Source organism: Aedes aegypti, chromosome 1 (genome assembly GCF_002204515.2).
Source record: "Aedes aegypti strain LVP_AGWG chromosome 1, AaegL5.0 Primary Assembly, whole genome shotgun sequence".
Classification (NCBI taxonomy): domain Eukaryota; kingdom Metazoa; phylum Arthropoda; class Insecta; order Diptera; family Culicidae; genus Aedes; species Aedes aegypti.
The window spans coordinates 74,044,905-74,068,365 of NC_035107.1; the positions used below are offsets into that span (position 1 = coordinate 74,044,905).

Genomic DNA, 23,461 nt, shown 5'->3' on the forward strand with positions numbered 1-23,461 from the left:
TGATACGTGTTGCGCTGGATGGTTCGAAATCAAGTGTTCGGACGCAGACCGGGAAGCTCTCGGTGTTTTCGAGCGTAAAGTGCTGCGGACAATACTTGGTGGGAAACTCAAAAAAGGTGTTTGGCTCAGGCGCATGAATCACGAGTTGTATCAAGTGTACAAAGATGCGAACATTATCAAGCGTGTGAAATACTGCAGAATTCAGTGGGCTGGTCACTTAGTGCGAATGTCGAAAGAAAGAATTGCTAAAATAATATTCACCAGAGAACCAGGTAGAGGACGGCGGCTTCGGGGAAGATCACGAATACGCTGGCTGTACGCAGTGGAAGAGGACCTGGCGACCCTAAACGTTCGGAGCAACTGGAGAAGTTTCGCCCAAGACCGACGAATATGGAGCTCTACAATACGCCCGGCAATGGCGTGACGCTACGCTGTAGCCATCAAGGTATCAAGGTATGTAATAAACTTTAGTCAAATGTCTGTATAAATTTCTGTAAAATTATCAGAGGAAATGATAAAGAAATACACACAAAATAATGATACAGTCATACCTCGATATAACGTAACCTCGATATAACGTAACCTCTTTATAACGTAACTCGATATAACGTAACTTTTACCTCGATATAACGTAACTTTTTTTCGCTCTCATTTATTTTTCTAGTTTTTATTAAAAACATGAATTATAACCCACAATAAACATTATTCAAGATTCAACACTAAATAAGAGCAATGTAAGCGTTTACAATCACTGGATACAGTCATGAATCGGTATTGAGTGTGATATGAGCTCAATGTTAATTTCAACATTTTGTCGATGCTGTTCATTTGTATACATCATTCTTTTTTTTTATTTTTGTTGTATTTACGCTCCCACTGAAACCAAGCCTGCTGTTCACTTTGATAATTATTAATTTAGACTTTGCATTTAAAAAGACTAGACCAAACTCAGATTAGACTTGTGTGTCGTCGGGCAAATATTAGCTTCAGGCATTCCTACAGATATTCTTAAAATGTTTCTCTTCGAAATTCGTCACGGATTTAAACTAGAATCATTTCGAGGATGCCTGCAGAGATTCCTCCAATAATTTCTCCATGGACTCATCTTAAATTCTTCTGATATTCATGTATAAAAGTTAAAACATATTTTTTTTAAATAATTCCGGCAGGAATCTCAAAGAAATTCCACTAGTTAACCCTATTGATATTCATATATAAAAACTTCTGAGATGTTCTTCAGAAATAATTCTACCACATGTTTTTTTAAGTGATTTCAGGGATTCGTCCAAGCGTTTTGAGGAACATTTGAACAGTATTGACTTAACGGATTCCCGTCTTAAGGATTCCTTGACGAGTTTCATCAGAAAAAGCCGAGTCTAGTACATGACACTGAAAACGGCCTTACAGTTGAAGTCGAAATACGCGTATCTGTCAAAGGATTCAAATTCTAGTGGAATTAAATGGTATAGTACTAAATTCGATTTTTCATCTACTTAGAAAAATCTCATTGAATTCCACCAAGAAATGGTTCAAATATTCCTCCAGGAATTTCTTCATAATATCCCAAGTAGCACACGAAACATCTTCCAAAGAGATGCTTTTCAAAAATGGATTCAATCGCGTATCAATAAAAGCATCTGTAACTTACCTAGTTCTTATTCGGTTGCATATCAATATCAAGGCTCATAAAATTTCATTTCCGTTCCAATGTACATGCATTTTACTCCTTGTGTGACGTTGAACATGTTTGAAACGACAAGTTGCAAATGTCCTTTGCAAATAGCAATCAAGTCAAGCTTATCAAGATGTTTTCAGCAACTTTTCGAACAAACTCTTGAAACTTCTCCCAAAATGCGGGTTTTAATGTTATGTTTCAAATTACTTTCATTCGAAGCATCCGCAACTTGCATTCAATTTTCGTCCCATACCCACAACTCAAGAAGATTCATCCCAGTTGCGAAAAAGTTGCACTAAACAACGTGTACGACAGCTAGAAGTTTGTTTGTTTCAATCCAGTTGCAATATGGTTGAGTTGCACCTTACATATCATCTAACAACGAAAACATGGTCTAGCAACAGCTTGTTTGTTTAAAAGGAGTTTCTCATGTGTTGAGGTTCTTGCGAAAAGTTTAGATTTTTTCAGGCGTGGCCTGATATCGCCGGTGAATGAACTTGTTTTCCGAAGGGTGCAGTCAAGTTATAAGCAACAAGCTTTGATTAATGGGCTATGTGGTTGCTTTTATAGTGCATTGGCGAAGCAATTGTGGAGTAGTGAGTAGAGGAGACGATTGGTGATGTTGAGGTCGGAAGTTTAATTCTCGTTCATATTTCTGTTTTCATTTTTTTTTTCTCAAGCATTTTGCAACAAATAAGCAGTTTCGATACAACTTAAATATGTTGCAAACAGACTCCGCCTCTTGCGCTTTTTGCGTTGCTATTCAGTGCAATAGTAAGTCATATTTTCAACCATTGACAACTCGAATTAGTTTCAAGAGATAATTTTATTCTTGAGTTGAAACAAATTGTGCTGCTTGGGATGTCCAAGAGCTTTTTTCAAAGAATTGTGGATTCTAGGAATTTTAATTAAAGGAATTTGAATTATTCCAATAGTTAAAAAAATTACATTTATAAAATCTACTGTACCTTTGATCAAGAATTTCACCAAGTTATTTCTCCAAGATATAAAGTGGATTCAACTATGATTTTTTTAAACTATTTAGCCTACGATAATTAGTTTTTTTTCCGAGTCTAGAGAAAATCTGAATACCAATCTTCTTGGAATATCTCCAGCAATTTTATTATGAGTTTCTGCAGATTTTTCTCCAAATATTTATGCAAGAACCATTCTATTTACCGCATAAGTTCCTTCAAGGATTCTAAGTGGAACGAAATCCTTCATTGATTCCATCAGAAATTTCATAAGAGAGTTCTCTATGATTTAATTCAAAGGATTCTCCAAGTAATGCTTGAAGTAATGATCTAGAGATTTTTTTACACGATCCGTACCGTAAAAAATATATTCAGGGATTCGTCCAAAAACTGACCAATATCCCCATATCACCCAGAAAATTCTCCTAGAATACTGCCGATAATCCTACCACGTATTAGTTCAGAAACTTCTCCTTGGAAAATTCCTCAAAAATAGTTCTTGTTTTGATGGATTTTTCTAGTGATTTCTGAAATCTATTATAGTTTATTAAAATAATTCTTGGGAAATTTATTCTTAAACTCTGACAAGAAATTTCTAAAGGATTTGTTTGAAGAATTTTACAACGAGTTCTTAGTAATAAATTTTTTGAAGTTTCATAATTTCATGGACATTATCTTTTTTTTTAAAAATCAGATAGATTTCATTTCTGAATTTCATTTAGAGTTACCGAGTGTTCAAGGATGCATCCAAAGATTTTTCCAAAATATATTTTTTTAAGGATTATTGGAATCGAGACTTAATAATAAAACAATGAAAATAAAAACAAATATAAAAAATAAACACGGAAAAATACCGAAAAATTTCGTAAGAAAGACTAAAAATACCTACGAGGTCCATCCATTTGAGATCCATTTTCTCATCAAACAATACATGTTGAACGAAATTTGGAATAAAAAATATTTTGCTTCGATATAACGTAACCTCGATATAACGTAACGAAAATAAAAATCAAGTTACGTTATATCGAGGTATTACTGTATCATAAAAAAAATTTAAAAACATTCTTAGAAACTTTCTTATCTGGTCAGATTTTCTGAAACTCTTTATGAAAATTCGTATCTCTTTTTTTTTTTTTGTTTGAATGGCTTTTTGTTCCTGATCAGTTAATTTCCTCATGCCTTTTCCCGAATGTCATTTTCTCGAATGAATCTTTTTCCCTGAATGCAATTTCCCCGCATAACCCGTTTCCCCGATAAGTAATTCAGTTCAAAAAGGAGCAAGAATAGTCTTCAGTGACAGGGTGGCGAACTAGTAAGAACGAGAAGCAATCAAAAGAAGGATATATTTAGTCATTCTCGACTTAAAACATTGCCAAAAAACGAGGACGTGGAAACTCACTACTTCGATATGTTTAAACTTGTGATAATTATAAGTTTATACTTTCTCATCCTACTCAATACTTTTCTTAGAAATTAGTTTTTCTCACAAATGGGATATTCAGGGAATCGGCTTTTGGGGAAACGAGATTTGGCGATAAGTAGCACATCCAAGAATGCCTGTACTGTGATAGAAGGCATCTGTCAAACTATGACACTAATGGGAAAGGTCTCGTCTAGAATGATATGAACAATATGTTATGAATGAAACCGTACAGTGCGACCGTGAGTCTTCTAGGAGTATGACATCCCTGCCTAAGTTCTCATTACTACCAGTCACTTCATGTAGATAAGTGGATAGTGTCTATAATTGTTCTAACATTATCAATTGAAAGCGTTAGAAGCAAATTGGTGTAAGTGACAAAAACTTATTTTTGAGAAAATAGATTTTGAATTTTTTTACCAACAATGTTTGATTCCATACAAATTGTATGGGAGTCTAATAAACAAACCAATCTTCTACAAATTATCTCATTTTTTCTGTTCAACGGAAACATTACCAAAAAATACCGTTGGAAAGCTTGGAAAAAGTAGATTTTTCAAGTATGTTTAACTCAAAACTGACCATAATGTTACTTACACTCTTTTGCGTAAGAGCCCCTCAATTAAAAGCCTATTGAGCGGTTCCACAGAAAATGACGACTTTTTTCCCAAATTTCATTTTTATATTTTTTGATTTGGATGAAATTTTGCACATGCTTTCTTTATACCCAAAAATGCCTTTTTGCATCATCGGCTCGCCATTTTGACTCTAGCCTTACTTTTGAGAAGGGTCTAAGAAAAAAATCCTTAATAATTTGCAAAAAATTATAACTTAGAAACGATTTGTCCGATCAGTTTGGAGTCTTCCGCAAAGTTTTAGGTTATTGTTGGGACTAACTGGAAAAAAATATACACTGTAAAAAATATGTTGTAATTTTTCCTGATTTTTTTTTATTTTTTTATATATTAAAGAAGACAAAAAATGAAGTCTTTTGCACAGTGGGTCAAGATGGAGAAATCATGGACAAAAAAGTTATGATTTTTTAAAAAAAGGTTGATTTTTCAATATGGTCTAAATAAACTTTTTGAATGCTTTTCGACCCGATTTTATGAAAGTACGCAAAATTTACAACAAAAAAGGTATATGAGAAAATTTTGCTAATTGCTACCGAAACATTTGAAAAGTTTATTATGACCATTTTCAACAAATTCACCTTTCTTGACCCACTGTGCAAAGGACTTCATTTTTTGTCTACTTCAACATATAAAAAAAAAAAAAAAATCAGGAATACGATTTTTGAGAAAATTGATTTTTAAGCTGTATTTTCGATATATAAAAAATCACAACATTTTTTTTACAGTGTATATTTTTTTCCAGATAGTCCCAACAATAACCTAAAACTTTGCGGAAGACACCAAACTGATCGGACAAACCGTTTCTAAGTTATATTATAATGACCGAAGATTGAAAATTATATCATAATTTTGTATTAAAATCGCTGTATCTTTAAAACGGTAAAAGTTAGCCTGATTTTTCTGCACACCTTTTTTGTTGTAAATTTTACGTACTTTCATAAAATCGAGTTGAAAAATATTTAAAAAGTTTATTATGACCATTTTCAAAAATTCACCTTTTTTCAAAAAATCATAAACGATTTTTGTGAAAATGGATTTTTAAGCTTTATTTTCGAAATAAAAAAAATTACAAATTTTTTTTTACTGTGTATATTTTTTTCCAGATAGTTCCAACAATAACCTAAAACTTTGCGCAAGACACCAAACCGATCAGACAAATAGTTTCTGAGTTTTAATTTTTTGAAAATTGTTAAGGCTTTTTTTTCTAAGGCCTCTCAAAAGTAACGCTAGGGTAAAAAATGGCGAACCGATGATGCAAATAGGCATTTTTGGATATAAAGAAAGCATATGCCAAATTTCAGCCAAATCAAAAAATACAAAAGTAAACTGACATTCGAATTCAAATGGAACCGCTCTATTCAAAACAAAATAAAATCTCTTATGAGAAGATTGGAATTCATTATGTCAGAAATCTATGTCACAGTCAATGTTGCTCGTAAGATAAGCTTATAAATAGCAAAATATATAATATCTAACTGATTATCAGTAAGTGTAATGTCAATATTTATGAGAATAATACAGTACTGAACAAACCATTTGCGACTTATTCGATTTTTCATATAAAATAGTCAATTTTAAAAGTGATATATGGACCGATTTGAATAAAATGTTAGCAGCATGTCAGACATAACTTATATATTTTATCATATATATTCGAGTGTTTTTTTTTTTTTTTCAATTACTAGTTCAAAAGCAATAATGCTTGAGCTAAAGTGATTTTTTTTTCGAATTTTGATAATTGACATAATAAAACAAATTGATGGAATTTCTCCATGGTATCTGCATAAAATGAGCAATTTGCTGAAGACAGTTTTTGTGTAGGATATTTAGATTTTCAGATGAATAGTTTTGAATTTTTAGTTACTCACGACGATTTGGAAAAGTAATCGATAATTATTCTTCTCTTAAGGCCGGTTTGCTACTGACTGTAGGAAATTTCTTGACCCTTTCAGTCAAGGAATTTCTTTACTTTTCTTGAGCGAAACAGCATACTTAGCTTTACATACTACCAATAATTTCAAACTTAGAAATTCAAAAATAAAATTAATGCACATTAAGTATTTCGTGGGTTTAGTTCTAAAAAAGCTTACTAAAATCCAAATTACTTGTGCATACAACCCACACTCCATCTACCGGTCGGTATTCGAATGCTGTTTTATAGCTATGTAGGTCGTATGCAAGCTCAAGCCATACCCCCCGATTCCACTTCACCACGTGCATCGTATCGCATCACCGCCGATGTACTCCATTCAACAAGGCGCTAAATCGTTCACCTTTTGTGCTGCCAGCAGAAACATGCTTTATGCTTCTTCCAATGCTAGGTATTTATGCTGCCCTACATTCGCATCGCACATTTTCGGCGGTTGCGCATGGCAACGACCAAAGCCAAAACAAAGTAGACGCCGACGAACTGAGCGTGTCATCACTTTTCTAAGTTTATTCCGATTGCTATTTATTTTTTGAGTAGAAGATCAAGAGCTGTGATCTAAGAAGATCACTGTACAAGGTAGAATGAATATCGACGTGGACGACTTCATGCGACGGTCATCAACGAGATATAACTTCCAGGTGAGTTGCAGTTGAACTGAGGAGTATCAATGAGCTTTAACATGAGTCCGTTTGAATTGCAGTACATCAACCTTAGCAATTTGGATCGAATAATTCGCAATGTTCAGCGAAATTCCGATACGAAGGCTGAACCGAAATCCGTCAGTGAGATTAAGCCTAGGCCACAACAACAGAACGGCACGGCTCGATTGCTTTCCGAGGACGAGATCAACGAGATTCTTCGGGTGGCAGAGGAGGATCTACGGGATAAAGATCCCGGCCCGGTGGAATTGAGGGTAGATGAGGATCTAAAGACTTTTGAGGCGGAGCAAGATGATCATGACAGTGATCAGACCGTGACTTCCTTTTCATCACGCTGTTCATCCGTTTCGTCCATCATGGTGTCGTCGTCCAAGGAATTAGAAAGCCGTCAATCTGACGATGCTGCAGATATTGAGGATAATCTACGGTTCGAGGATGACGACTTTACATTGAACGGATTTGCGCTGAGTTCTAGTGAATCCCAGCTGAACGTTGAACAGAATCAGCAAATTCAGAATTCGATCGATACCTGTTTTGAGTTCATGGATTCGGAGTCAATTGTTGAGGAGGTCATTTTAGAACCTGACGAAGAACGCGACGGAGATTCGGAGGGATCCGTCAATGTGGCCCCCATTATAAGGGTTCGATCTCCCGTCAAGCCAGCCTCAGCGATCATCAAAACCTATGAACAAGAATGCGAAGAGCCTGTGAATCAAGTGCAACCGGTTCTGGACTTTGCCGCCATCGAACGGAATAGTAGAAACTCAAAACGTAGCAAGCAATCGTTCGGACAGAAGATCCCCTCCTTGGAACGGATACGACCTCCATCAAGAAAATCGCTAGTGGAAGAGTTCGACACGTTCATCAAGATTACCGAGCTGCAGAAGAAAATCTGTTTGATGATTGATGACATACGGCATTGTTTGGGGAAGGTTGACGAACCCGAGGATGAACTAGAACTTAAGAAACGAGAGAAGCGGACGGCGGAGTTTCTCATAAGATTTCAGCGCAATTACTTGTACCAGATCAATCGCCTCGAAGAGGACGTTTGTGTGATATCCAAGAGCTCTTCGGAGTTTGCTCAGAAGGTTTACCAACTGTATAGATTGATCTATCAAGGGTTGAAGTTCTACCTGAAGAACATGAAGTATTTTGTGATAAGTGTGAGTCCTGAAAAGCTTTGGACATTAGTGAAACAGATCATGAGCTCGACAAAACTGTGTGTTCAAAAGGAAATCTTCGACGAGGATGATCTGATAGTGGAGGAAATCTACGAAAAGTGCCTTAATTTAAGAAGAAGTTTGAAAGACGAAGCCAACAAATTGAAGAGTAAATCCAAAAAAGATAAATCGTCGAAAACTCCTGCAATGAAACCTTCCACGGCTTCTACTCATGTTACCAAACTCTCCATGTACGGATCAACAAATGTTGCCCCCAAACGGCGTCCTCCTCAACGGAAAAATGCCTCTCATCCCAGCAAAAAATCCGTGAATGTCAAGCAGAGTTCCCCAAAACCCACAAAAGACGTTCCCAAGAAGACTCCCCGAGGCAGAATTCTAGCCGTACCGATGACCAAATCCAGCTCTTCTTCGCTAGGCCAAACCAAGAGCCTAGCCCGAGTGCGATCCGCTCGAACACCGGCCAAAACCATTGACGATGTAGTGACGTTGATCCAGCAACAAACGGACCCACTAGCCGATTCTCGCCTCCTCAAGGAGGTATCCAGCGCACTGACCAAGATGTCCTCCAGTCGGGATGCTGCAATCAGTCCTGAGGTGAATCAACAGCTGCATCAGCTCATCATGGAAACGATCCAGAACATCACCCAGCAGCAGTTGAAGCAGCTGATCCCATCGCTCGAGGTAGGTTATCATCTAATGCTTTTCACATGGTTTTATCGTTAAAGAAATAGCAATCACAAGTCACACCTTTAAGAGGGCAGGATCCGTCATTGATTTCAAAATCAAGAAAATTTACAGGAAAGTGTGTTCATGTATTCCATTCTCCAACCGAAACACAGTGAACATATTTTCATCGAATATTTTTTAGTTTTGAACAGAAAAGCTGCTTTTGAAGTTTCGATGATGATGATGACGGAGCGTTGAACGTTAAACGCTGGTTTGTTTATTTTTAGTGACCTCCGGATCGATTTGAAAAGATCGTCAAACACGCTTTTAAAGACGTACTCGTCAAATTCTAGTTTTTTTTCAATTACTGTCAAACGGGGTAACTTGCAACAATTTTCAACTTCAAAGCTATATGGATGAAAATTTTGAGGATACAGATAAGACAAAAACCATCTGGTACCCTAATCGTCACGTAAAGAATACCACGCGGTATTATTTTGTCAGTATTTGGTTTTCTGGGATCAGGAAAGACGAAAAATATACATTTTTACTGCTACCCCTGATGTGAGGTAACATGCAACACACAGTGCTACCTAAAATAAACTATTATAAACTTAACTTTCATCGTGTTATAATGATCATTTAATAATTGTTTGCAGTAAAAGCATGACAAAAATGAGAAACAGGCTACTCTACTACTTAGAAAACTAATTATTATTGATTCAATTATGAGTAGTAATTCAATTTCATTCAAAACTCCATTGGCATTGCACAGAATGTCCACACGGGGAAATTTTAGCGTATCATAAGTCTTAAAGTTATTGGAAAGCCATTGAAACGTTTTAATGCAACTTTTCCCCAAATGCAATGGTATTGTAGGTTATACTTCACATAGCTTATTTTTTATACATATTTAAATCAAAGCAACAAATCACAAAGCATCTTAAAATGGTGTCTGTTGGTGTTCCCAGTGGATGATCTGCAAGTTAATTTTAATAGGGTAAAAGCACCGGTTTTGGCCAGCCTAAGAGAAAATGTCAATAAAAAAATAAATGGGAAGCCGTATTTATACTACAAATATGTCAAATGGAAGCTTTCAATCCATATTATGTGTGTAAAATATCAAAACTGAGCTTCGACCATTTTTTCGCTTTGAAAATCCCGTTGGTCAATATAGGCCAACGGAACCAGTTTTGGCCAGAGATTTATCTTCGGTTCCTGAAATGGCCAATCGCATTGATTTCTCATGAGAGTGGCCAAATTAGGAGTGCCCTGGCCAAATTAGGTGTATGGGAGTTAAAATTATAAGGAAAATGAGTTGTTTTTCTTATGTGTTGAGTCAATTTGGACGAGTAAATGAATGTAGCTCTATCATGTGAATGTGATCTACTGAACACAAAAACTTTCATGCTGATTGGCTATGTAAAACGGTGTATAATCTCCTATGGCTACAACTGGTGTATGGCCAAAACCGGAGCTTCTACCCTACAGGTTTTCAAAATTATTCATTATTTTCATGAAGAAAATAAAACTAAATCTAATAATAATATGATTTATGTAAATTTCCCAATATTTAGTACTAAATGTGTATTGAATTGATTAAGCTGTAAAAATGTTAATGTTACTCAACAAATGTACGTTCATGTTTGCCTTTTCATTTGTTTTCGATAACAAAAGGCAAGAAATATCAAACAATTGAGATCAAAATTGCTGTTGCAAGTTACCCCACAAGGGTAGTTAAAAACGTTTTTGAAATTTTATAGTGTTTAGCCATCAAAATATCTGAACGTTTATATTGTCAAATTGTACACTACTAAGTGCTGTAACTGGTAGTAAATGCCTCGAATGACATATTTCTACCATTTGTGATGTACGAGGAACGTTTTTCAGCATTAATTTCATTTTTTTTTTGTCTTTATTAGAGTGTTTTTTAACTGACGCTAGTTCAACACTTTGTCGGATTAGAGAACACCAGAACGGTGCCTCGAAAAGGGGTGTGTCAGAGGGGCCCAACCAAAGGGGTCTCGCCGAACCACAGCTTCCAAGGTTTGCCAGTATGTCAAGTCCTACGTCAAAACATTTTGTAATTTGTTATTCTAAGAATGCTACCAGTATAAATACTGTACACTGTTAATTTGTTATTCTAAAAAAGTTTCCTTAAACCAAGGGCGGTTTGTGTAGCTGGTGGACTAATAGGACGGACACGAAAAAGTGATACTTGTAGCAGTTTGTTATCGTGGGCGTCAGATCATGTTGTATAGGCCAGAATCTTTCAAAAAACGCAATAGGGCTTCCAGGGCTGCTACGTCATCTCCCAGGGTTTCACGAATGCTTCTTGAGATCCCATGAATATTCCTGGAAAACTCGTATAATGGGCAGACGCAGATTACGTGTTCTACGGTATTCCTTATGTGACAATAGGAACACATCCGGCGGAAAGATCCATTGCCACTCATGTTGTGTGAAAAACGCGTGTGCCCCGTCCTCAGCCGAGATACCAACTGTTGTTCCTTCAAAAGAGGAAGGTCTTTCCACCGTTCGGTGGACGATTTCACCTTTCGTAGGTACGGTGAATTTTGATGATTCCATTCCATACTCCATATACTCCTGAATTGCTTTGTTAGCCACCTTTTAACATCATCGAAGGGTACATTATCTTCGTAGCGGGGGCAGGAAAAACCAGCACCAGCTAGACGATCGGCAGCTGTGTTGCCGGCTATACCACAATGCCCGGGGATCCATGCAAAGGTGGTGTTGGGTCGAGCATCGGTGATCGTGCGCTGAATCCAAGGGTGTGAAGGCCTGTTTGACTGCAATGCGGATACTACGCTAGCTGAATCCGTAAGAACAATTATTGGTCGGTCGGATGGTGTAGTGGCTGCTAAATACACGGCTGCGGCTTCCGCTGAGAATATCGAGCAAAGTGGTGGCAGACTAAGGCTAACTGAAATATTAGGGCCGAAGACGCCAAGGCCGACGCCTCTCATGGAAAGAGATCCGTCGGTGTATCTGTGATCATGATTTGGATATTTTGTGCGTAGCCAGTCCAGAACGGTTGTCCGAAGAGCTATTGAGTTGTCCCCAGCACGAAACTGGTTTCCAATCGTGCTATCTACGTTAGGTTTAGGTGAAAGCCAACAAATGTCTCCATTCCAGTGGATCCTGGCCACTGGGGGGAAATCTACATTGGCAGCAGTGCGGAGGATACTGTTCCCCTCAGTGAGAAGGCAGATCATGTCGTCCCCGATTGTTTTTTCGATAATGGCAGCGGTTTTTTTGCAAATCACTGCGGATATAAAGAAGCGGAAAGGAAGGAGGCCAGCTTCAGTGCAAGCAGAGTCAGCAGGCGTGGATGGAAGAAGTCCGGATATGATGCGAATGTATCCATGGTACAGTGGTGCGAGTGTTGTTATTAATCGTTCCCTTGAAATGCACGTTAGCTCAAGGCCATATGTTAATCGGCTGTCAACAATGGCATGCGCAACGCGGAAACGGATATTACGGTTGTTCGAGCGGTGAGGGCGAGAGATTGTTCGAATCAAGTTGAGGCGCGTGCGGCAGCTTTGCTTGACCAAATCAAAGTGATGCTGGAAAGTGAGCGCTCGGTCAATAGTGACGCCGAGCACTTTCACCGTTTTCTTCGTGGGGATGCGTTGACCGTTGATACTTATGGGTACGGATATGCGGTGGTTAGTGGGACAGACGTGGCATCTAACACTTTTAGGGGCGGACAGCTCGAAACCAGTTGCAGTGGTCCATTTGAAGATCGCGTTAACTGCCGCCTGTGCCTTGATCCTGACGCGGACTGGGGTTTTGCCGGAGACGACAATGAGTATGTCGTCAGCGTATACGAATACATAGATGCCTTTCGGTAAGGTAAGAAAAACGCTGTTCATTGCTATCAAGAATAGTGTGACAGCTATAACGGACCCCTGTGGCACGCCGGTCTCTTCGGGAAAGGAGTCGGATAGGTAGTCTCCAACAATGACTCGGAAAGATCGCTCAGACAAGAAGTTTTGGACAAATCGCAGAATGTGACCCGATAGTTTCCATTCAACTAGCTGACGTAGCACTAGCGGGGTCCATGTTCGATTGAAGGCCTTGGACAGGTCCAATGAGACAATGAGACAACAAACGGTGTGTAAGCCTTCCGACTGCGCTGTGTGTAAGACGTCGCCAAGTTGGACAAAGTAAGTGCTTGTTCCATGCCCAGCTCGGAAGGCGTGTTGCCGATGATCCAACAAGTCTTGGGACTCCAAAAATTGTTTCAGCCTCCGGTTAACCATCCGTTCCATCACCTTGCACATGCAGCAGGTTAGAGCAATCGGTCGGTATTTGGATGGGTCGTGGGTTTCTGCATTACTCTTTGGAATGGGAACCACGAGACTTTCCCGCCATTCCGGGGGGAAGGTGTCAGTGAGCCAATATTTGTTCATAAGTTCTAATAGCAGCAACTTACCCGAAGGAGGAAGGTTTTTTAGAAGTGGGTAACCAATGCCGTCCGGGCCGGCAGATTTTCCGGTACAACATTTGAGTGCGAAAAGAAGCTCACTAATTGAAAATGGGTGGTTTATCAACAAGTTTTCTGGGTCATCAGGAACGGGAAAGGTAGTGACTGAGCTGATGGTGGGCTGCATACGACGCTTGAAGCTATCATTATAGCTATCTACACTAGCCAAGCTGGCGAAGTATTCGCCGAGGATTCTAGCTACCGTTGAGGGGTCAGAGATGTGCGAGTTTTCAATACGGAGAGTCAGAGGCTTTGTCTTTCTTTTGCCACTGAGGGCATTTACTCGAGTCCAGAGGGCAGATGAAGTTTGTGATGCGTTTATGCTATCCAGAAAGTTCTCCCAACTATTGCGTTTGGCGTCTGCAATGATCTTTTTGCATTCACTGTGCCGGCTTCGGTATAAGTTCAAAGCATTCTCCCTGCTAGGATCGCCTATTGGAATGCGTTTGACGGCGCGTAATGCTTTCCTTCTGGCCTTTACCGCTATCCGAGTGTGATCGGTCCACCAATGTAGTGCTTTGCGACCCGATTGGTTACTGCTGCGGGGTATGGAAGACTTGGCAGCTTTGTTAATAATGTCAGTGAGCTCTTGCAAATGGGCAGATTCGCGACCCCTAGATGAATTCCGGAAAGTTTGTTCGTAGTTATCCCAATCGGCTTTTTCATATAACCATCTTGAACGACGAGTGGTCGCCGGTGGAGCGACGTTGGTAGCAATGTGAATAGGGTATTGATCACTACCATGAAGGTCGGAGTCAACATTCCAATGGAATCGATTGGTACAGGACCGGCTAGCCGCAGCCAGGTCAATAGCCGATGCGGAGTTTCCTTTGAGAAAGGTATTTGATCCTTGTTGAGGACAATGAGATCGTGTTCTTCGAAGACATGTAGTAGAGAGGTTCCTCGATTATCAGTGCGTTGCCCGCCCCATATTGGATGGTGGGCATTCATGTCACCAACTAGCAGAACTGGATCTGGTGTTGCTTCAAGGAGTCTATGGAGCTGTTCTTCAAGATTTGGTTGGGCACCACAGGGAATATAGATGTTTACTACACTGATGTTGAATGGTCCATGGAGACGCACTCCAACGGCTGGAAGGTCGGTTTCGAGCCTAAGGACTTCAAAAGGAATTGAGGCTAAAACTCCGATTGCAACGGAATGTCTTAGGTTGGTACCTCGATAGAGGGCCCAACGGTATTGACCACGAAGAGATCGACTAAGCTGTTCGGTTGTGACCCTGTTCACTTCTTGCAGAGCTAAGCACCATGGTGTAGTTGAACTTGTGAGAAGCTCCAGGTTCGCGAGGTTATTAAAAAAACCGTTGATATTCCACTGAAGTAAGATGTTGACTGGCTTTGGGAGTGCAGGCGTAGGATGATAGGTTTCGGAAATCGATGAGCCACGGCTACGATTGTACGAAGTTTGTCTGTAGGGTCTGCTGCCATAACGGTGCCTGGACTGCCGTTGGAACGATGCGACCTGATTTACAGGTAAATGAATTGGTAGGGGATTCGTTGCGGGAGCAGCGAAAGACAGAGATCCATCGATGGTAGATGACGGTGAACTTTCCGCTGGGGGATTTGATACAATGGGATGGGGAATAGCGTGATGGGACTTACCGCCCGAGTTGAGGTGCATTAATTTCATACAATCCAACGAATAATATGATTTTCACCTCCAGCAAACCAACCAAAACAGAAACAACACCCAAACCCTTGCCAAAATCTTCTGTTGTATAGCTAAGGTCAATCAAAGGTGGAATAAATTATAATAGTTTAACTCAAGGCAGAACGAAACGAAAATTCGGTAATATGTCGAAGTGTTGCAAGTTTCACCCCTGTTGCAAGTTACCCCGTTTGACGGTACATGAAAATTTTAATCTAGCAAAAGCTTACCCTATTAAATTCATTGTTCAATCGAAGACTCACGCAATCTCAAGCATTACGGAGCCGGTTCAATTTTATAATTATACAGTGGGATTCCGTTTTTGGAATGCTCTATTTTTGGCACCCCCCCCCCCCCCTTTTCGGCAACAAGAACGATCCGTTTTTGGAACATTTTTGAATAGTAATAAAATTGTATTTTGTTTCTTCAAATATCATCGTGCGTTTTGGTTCAAACATTAAAAACCAGGTATGTTTCAGACCGACCACATTCCAAAGCACCATCCTGGTCGTTGGGGGCGGTCCACTCATTATTAATTATGTAAGTATTTAAGGGGAGGGTGGGTGTTGGTGGTGATGGAGAGGGTGTCTGTGATTTGCTTAACGCCATACAATGCACATTGCACAGTGGCCCAGGAATCAGTTTTACGCGGAAAGATGCATTTTGAGCTTTAGAATGAAACATTAGACAAAAACGGTCTTCTACAAAGTTGTTTGTATTAGTAAGGTCCTTTGTTTGGTGTTATTGAAAATTAGGGTGGATTTTCATAGAAATTGTGTAACTAACTTTCTTATTTGTAGAAATTATATTATACATGCTTAAGCAAAATTGTAGACCATTCAATTTCAAGCAACTTTGCCATAAACATTTTTTTGTATCTCCTAAATTGACCGATTTAGAGCTATTTTCCTACGGTAACATAGGGTGGTCCGAACAAAACTGGTTTTCTGGCTCTAGAGTTTTCAATTCAAATTTCTCATCAAAGTAGTCTATGAAACACTTTGAGAGCTTTAAAAAATGCGTAATTTGGTGAGTGAAGAAACTCGCTATCTCCTTCCGTTTAGGAGTTATTGTTGTTTTTCTCTCAAAAACATGCCTACTGTGATTGGGAATATCTCTAATTGGAGCAAACATAAAAAATATCTTTTGACTGCATTCAAGACAAAATTGAATTGTATATTATATAAAAAAATTACAGATGTGTCACCATGATGAGAAATTTGAATTGAAATCTCTAGAGCCAGAAAACCAGTTTTGTTTGGACCATCCTATGTCACCGTAGGAAAATAGCTCTAAATCGGTCAATTTAAGAGATACAAAACAACTTTTTTTGGCAAAGTTGCTTGAAATTAAATGGTGTACAACTTTGCTGAAGCGTGTATAATATAATTTCTACAAATAAGAAAGTTAGTTGCACAATTTCTATGAATATGTGGTCCACCCTAATTTTGAATAACACCAAAGGTAAGGTCCTTTCTAATACAAACAACTTTGTAGAAGACCGTTTTTGTCTAATGTTTCATTCTAAAGCTCAAAATGCATCTTTCTACGTAAAACTGATTCCTGGACCATAGTGCATTGGTTCCAAAGCCATGTGGACAAAAATGTTGGCGCCAAAACCGGCAGTTTTAGATACATGGTATGTTTGTGAAAGTTGCTCCAAATTTTTTAACATTTTTTAAGTGATGTGAAAAATGTGAAAATGGCCCACGTGGTCTACGAGATCAGCATACAAACTACTTTGCTGACGCATTTAGGCCTTAACGGTGTTCTACAATGTTTTAGAACGATCGATTTGGACCAACTTTTCCAAAGAACCCAATTTTTTATCTCTTATGGTTCGCGAATTATGATTTTTTTAACAAAAAGTTAGACCTGAAAAATCAGTTTTCTTTCAATAACATGTTTTATGATAATTTCTGGCAAAAACTTTGTTCCGAGCACTTTTAAAACTTTTGATTGCGTAACTTTTTGCTAAAGAACTGTTCTATCTCTTCTTCTTCTTCTTGGCATTTACGTCTCCACTAGGACAAAGCCTGCTTCTCAGCTTAGTGTTCTTATGAGCACTTCCACAGTTATTAGCTGAGAGCTTTCTTTGCCAAAGTTTCCATTTTTGCATTCGTATATCGTGTGGCAGGTACGATGATACTCTATGCCCAGGGAAGTCAAGAAAGTTTCCATCACGAAAAGATCCTGTACCGACCGGGAATCGAACCCAGACACCTTGAGCATGACTTTGCTTTGTAGCCGCGGACTCTAACCACTCGGCTAAGGAAGGTGTTTCTTTACGCTCATTTAGATATGTCTCATATTTCCTTTGAAACACATAACAAACTTTGTGGCATCGTATAGAGCCTTGGTCACCAAAGTGCGGCCCGCGGGCCGCACGTGATGGCTGTATCTCTTATATCTGATAAGTTCCGCATATTTTTTCCTCGGGAAGTTGTTCTACTTCCAAAGTTATTAAGAACATCAAACAAAACCATTACGAAAACTATCCACTATCAGGAATAAAAATGGTTGAAAAAACAGGGCTGAGGATCACTGGTATAGAGGAATGATATATAGCTTTCATTTGAAGTTTAAAAAAAATTGGCGGCCGATTTTAATTTGGTCGCCGTTTTGAATTTTATCAGAAAAACCGTTTTTTCACCATTAGCGTACCGCTCGTTTTGAATTCTGAGATCACCATCAGAAAGCTGAAAAGAACTGAGTAAGATAGGCTACAAAACTAGGTGAGAAATGATATTTACTTTATGAAATAAACGAATTTCTAAATCATGTTCTTCGATTTTGACGAATATGGCGAGTGCAATTAATGCAAACATCATGTTTTGCACAACAAAGAAACAAGTTTTCAATAGTAGGTTCTTCCTTTGAGTCAAGTGAAGTTAGCACTCAACATATTGAATTTCGAGACTACCACTAAAAACAGATCACGCATACTCTTCTTCTTATTAATCTTCTTTTTCTGGCGTCACGTCCATACTGGCCTGCTTCTCAGCTTAATAAGTTTAATAATAGGTTATCAAATAGGGATTTCCTTTTACAATGCATTTTTTGCAAAGGAATGATTCTTTGATTTATCTTTGAAATCGGGAATAATGAATAAATGAATTCAATAAATGGAAACCGTCTAAAACCTGACACGAGACTCGCGAAGACGGTCTTTTTTTCTGTGATTGCTGAGTTTTTTGTTATTCCATTTTGTGTTTATACCAACCATGCACAAGCCGTTCAAACTCTCACATGAACCTCTCAGCAAAAAATGATTGCGCTTGCATCACAAGGCTATTTGTGAGTGAAATTTCATGCCAGCAAACGTAGCAGAAATATAAATTACTAATATTTCGTTTTGATTTATCAGCAACTTTCAAAAAAACTGCTCCGCCGACTGTGGTTTTTAATAACAGTTTAGTGTGAATGGACCAATGCACGAGTTCATTAATTTGACGTTTGAGCGGTGCCGAATTCACTCGTTGCCATGGTCACATAAATAACACGGCACCGCTCAAACGTCAAATAGTGAACTCGTGCATCGGTCCATACAGTACGTTTCACTTTTGCAGCCAATCAAAAGACGGACTGCATTTGACGTTTCGTGACTGCGGAATGTGGGCTGCATATGACGTTGATATTTTTCCTCTTCGCGAGTCTTTTTCAGTCTAAAATCATTGATTGAAATAAACAATCCTTTTTTCACCATATGCAATGTTGTTCATTGAATGAAGTGTAGGGATTGGGACATTAGTGAATATTGTGGTAATATTTGTTGTTTCAACGTTAAACATTGCCAAAAATACATTGATTTACAGGGGAAATTTTAAGTTTTTGAGTTAAAACGTTCCTTGATTTTCTGAAAGTAGTGCGTAATCTTTTGATTCGGTTGCATGTTCCGGAGAGAAGAACGACGGAATCAAGACCAATCGTGTTGGATCGTGTTGTTCGAGTGCGGAAAGTTTCGTGTTCGGCCCACCTTTCGTGTTCGGCCGGTCTCAAATTCCGAACAGACTCATATTCCGCATACACACGGTTTTTGTATGGCGATTTGGTTGAAATGTTTCGCTGAAATATATCACCAAATAACAAGGAAATGGTAGTCGATTGCAGTTCAATTTAAACGACTCCAATATTTGTTATACCGTGGGAGTAGTGATGATTCTAGTAGTGTGATAGCAGAAGCTCAGATAAATTTATTTGCAAAATTATTCATTTGAATACGATTTATTCGTGCTGTTCGGAATTTGAATCAAGGTGTCCGGAATATGAGACAGAATAAACGATTCTACCCCATTACCCCGAATGCCATTAACCTGAACGCCATTACCCCGAATTCCAAAACCCCGAACGTCCCATCACCCCGAATGACATTACCCCAAATTCCAATATCGCGGGGAAATGTCATCAATATCATCATGTCATGATAATTGTAAATTCGGGGAAATTGCATTCGGGGTGATGGAATTCGGAGTGATGGCAATCGGGGAAATGGCATTCGGGGTAATGGGGTAGAATCAAATTAACATCATTATTGGTGGTTTTGCTTGAGTCCATTCAATCGACGTTGTACTTAATTCACTCGGTATTGTTATTGTTATTGTTTATTAACTTAAAAATTTTGAAAGAGGGAAAAGCCCCTTTGAGTGATTTCCTTTCGAAATCTTTTTCAAAATGGCATAAAACCTCTTTATCTTTTCAAAAATACGTTACAAAAAATTAAATAAATATAATTAAAGGCTCTTGCGGAGCATATCCATTGCGGAGCCAATATCTGTCAAGTGAGGTCATCATAGTTAAGGGCCATCCACACGATTTACAAAGTCAATCATTGACATGTCCCATGTGCCAATCCTGGACTTGTAGTAGCTGAAAATAAAAAGAAAAAAGAAAACAAAACAGCAAATATCAAACATGATAAGAAATGTCATATAGATATTTGTATAGAATTTTTAATATAGGGAGATATTTATTTCCCAAAATATCGCGAACAGATACAGGAATATCAAAACCTAACCTGATTATGTTGTCCAAAAATTTTTCTCGTGGTCCATTAAAGCGAGAACATTTAAAAACAATATGATCAATGTCTTCATAAGATTCATTGCATTCACAAATATCTGAATCTATTATATTCATGCGGAACAAATAATTATTACAAATATAATGGTTGGACATCAATCTAGAAAGGGAACAAATAAAATTACGTCCAACATACAAGTTTTTAAACCAAGGAACTGCCTTAACCTTCGGGAAAATAGAATAACAATAACGTCCTTGGATACTTGTATTCCATGAAAGTTGCCAATTATTCAAAGAATATTTTTTTAATTTTGTAAAATATTCAAAATCACAAATATCACGATTGTAAGTTATTCCACGAAAAACACCTAATTTTGCCAATAAATCAGCCTGCTCATTACCATAAATATTACAATGAGCTGGTACCCAAACGAATTTAATAACATATCCTCGAAAATACAAATTGTGTAATAAGTTTTTAATAGATAAAACAGTACGATGAGTTTTAAAATGAAAATTACTGCAATTCAAAGCATTAAGACAACTCAGGCTATCAGAACACACCATGTATATGTTAGGAGCGGAATTTTTAATTAAATTACAAGTAAAATACAAAGCAGTTAATTCAGCTGTGAACACAGAACACGGAGATTCCAATTTATAAAAATGAGCCAAATTGATATTAAAAACTCCAAATCCTGCCATATTTCCCACTAAAGATCCGTCTGTAAAAAAAATTTGGTTTTGTTCCACTCCAATAAATTTTCGATTAAATAACATATTAGCAAAACGGAAATGAGCATGACAAGGAATTTGTTTTAATTCTTCAAGTAAAGATAAATCAATACATGGACGGAAGGCATGAACATTCATGCTATATTCATAGAAACCAGGTGTGGAATTTGGAATAATGGTTTCTCCAGAACAATATAAAAATGAATGCAAAATTTTATTAGTTGGATTAATTTCAAATATTGATTTTAACAGATCAATAATAGGATGATTATTTGAAAAACAATTTATTAAAAATTTACAATTAAGCTCATGTAAGCGATTCCTTAGAGGAATAATGCCAGCAAGAACTTCAACAGATTTTGTATGAGTAGAATTCATTAATTTTAAACAAATTCTCAAACAACGAAACTGGATTTTTTCAAGCTTTGAAAAATGTGTTTGAACAGCACTTCCAAATGTAAAACAACCATATTCCATAACTGAACGAATAGTTGTTTTATAGAGTGTAATCATATCAGAGGGATGAGCACCCCACCATGTTCCAGTAATCATACGAAGAAAATTGATTCTTTTTGAACAAATTTTTTGGATATATTGAATATGACTGTTCCATTTCAATTTATAATCAAACCATATACCAAGATATTTGTATTCAAAAACTTGATCAATGCGATGACTATTGAGAAACAATTCAATACTAACTGGAGAATGTTTGCGAGAAAATAATATAAATTTGGTTTTTTGAGCTGAAAAAGTAAAACCATTATTATGTGCCCATGTATCAATATTATCCAAAGCAAGTTGCATAAAATGACGAATTACTTCTCTATTTTGGCCAGTTATAGAAATGTTTTTATCATCAGCAAATTGAATAAAATAACATCCATTCGGAATAATGGAAATTATGTCTCTGGTGAATAAATTGTACAGAAAGGGGCTTAAACAAGAACCCTGTGGCAATCCAAAATAACTATAACGAATTGTTCTAAGAGATTCGTTATGGTAAAAATGCATTATTTTGAAAGAAAACAAATTGCATAAGAAATTAGTAAGGATGATTGGAATTTTACAATCAATCATTTTACTAAAAAGTAAATCTATTAAAACAGAATCATATGCACCAGAAACATCAAGGAAGGTAGTAACTACATCTTGTTTTTTATTGAACGATAATTCAATATATGAAGCTAAAAGACCAATACAATCACGAGTTCCACGACCTTTCCTGAATCCAAATTGAGAAGATGAAAGAATATTATTTTTCTCAGCCCACAATTCAAGGCGATTGAGAATCATTCTTTCCATTAACTTACGAAGACACGATAATAAGCTGATCGGTCTTCTACTATCTACTAATGAAGGATTTTTATCAGGTTTAAGAATACTAACTACTTTTATAGAACGCCATTGCAAAGGAAATATATTCTGAAACAAGAATAAATTATATAAGGAAAGTAAATGTAATTTACCATCAATGGGTAAATTTTTCAACACAATGAATTTAATATTATCAATACCTGGAGCAGTGTTATTGGTAATAGATAGTGCCAAATCCATTTCCTCTATAGTAAATTCGTTACAAAGTTCAGGGAAATAATTATAACGTTGCTGATTTTTAAAAGTGATGGGAGGAGGGACAAAATTAGGACAAATTTTAGAAGCAAATTGATCGATCCAATCTTCTGAATATTCCAGAACAGATGTAGAAGGAATATTGTAATTTCTCAAATTTCGAGCAACAGACCATAATTTAGATAAAGATGTTTCAGGATCAAGATTTTCAACAAAGTTTCTCCAATAATCTCTTTTCTTAAATTTAGTAACTCGAGTAAACTGAGCTTCAGTTTTACAATAAAAAATATAATGTTCTCTTGATCCTGAACGCCTAAATTGTTTAAAAGCATTTGATTTATTTTTTAATGCAATGGTACAATCATTATCCCACCAAAAAGAAATGTGTTTCCTTTTCGCTGGCCCCAATTTAATTTGTTTGCATTGTGATTTATATAAACATTCAATTAAAATTTTTGAAAAACTATCATAATTTTGAAGAGGTGAAAGCGAATAATCAAACTTATTTAAAGCAGAAGAAACCAAGTCCGAAAATTTATTCCAATGTACATTTTTCGTCAAATCATGAACATAAGGTTCTATACTCAATTGCCCACGGACAGGATTATGAATGGAAATTTTAATGGGTAAATGATCACTACCATTAGGATCATCAATAATTTTCCAAGACGATTTAATGTACAAACTATTTGAACAAAGCGATAAATCAATACAGGAATGGCGAGCAGGAGGCACAGCAATTCTAGTAAATGACCCATCGTTCAAAATATTTAAATTTAATTCGTCGATTAGATCCATTATTAATGATCCTCTACCATCG

At 37.3% G+C, this 23,461-nt stretch overlaps 1 protein-coding gene across 1 annotated transcript; it reads left to right on the forward strand.

Annotated features, from left to right (window-relative positions):
• Positions 1–7,076: 7,076 nt before the first annotated feature.
• On the forward strand, positions 7,077–9,197 carry LOC5574254. The gene is made up of 2 exons (XM_021838540.1): positions 7,077–7,272; positions 7,335–9,197. Exons 1-2 carry the CDS (start codon positions 7,216–7,218, stop codon positions 9,195–9,197), a joined length of 1,920 nt encoding a protein of 639 aa, XP_021694232.1. The 5' UTR covers positions 7,077–7,215.
• The last annotated feature ends 14,264 nt before the right edge of the window (positions 9,198–23,461 follow it).

Excerpts from the sequence above, each read along its gene's own strand:
- LOC5574254 (XM_021838540.1), top strand. The coding sequence starts at position 7,216 with ATGAATATCGACGTGGACGACTTCATGCGACGGTCATCAACGAGATAT. Across the intron at positions 7,273-7,334 it reads CAACGAGATATAACTTCCAG|TACATCAACCTTAGCAATTT; the intron begins GTGAGTTGCAGT and ends TTTGAATTGCAG.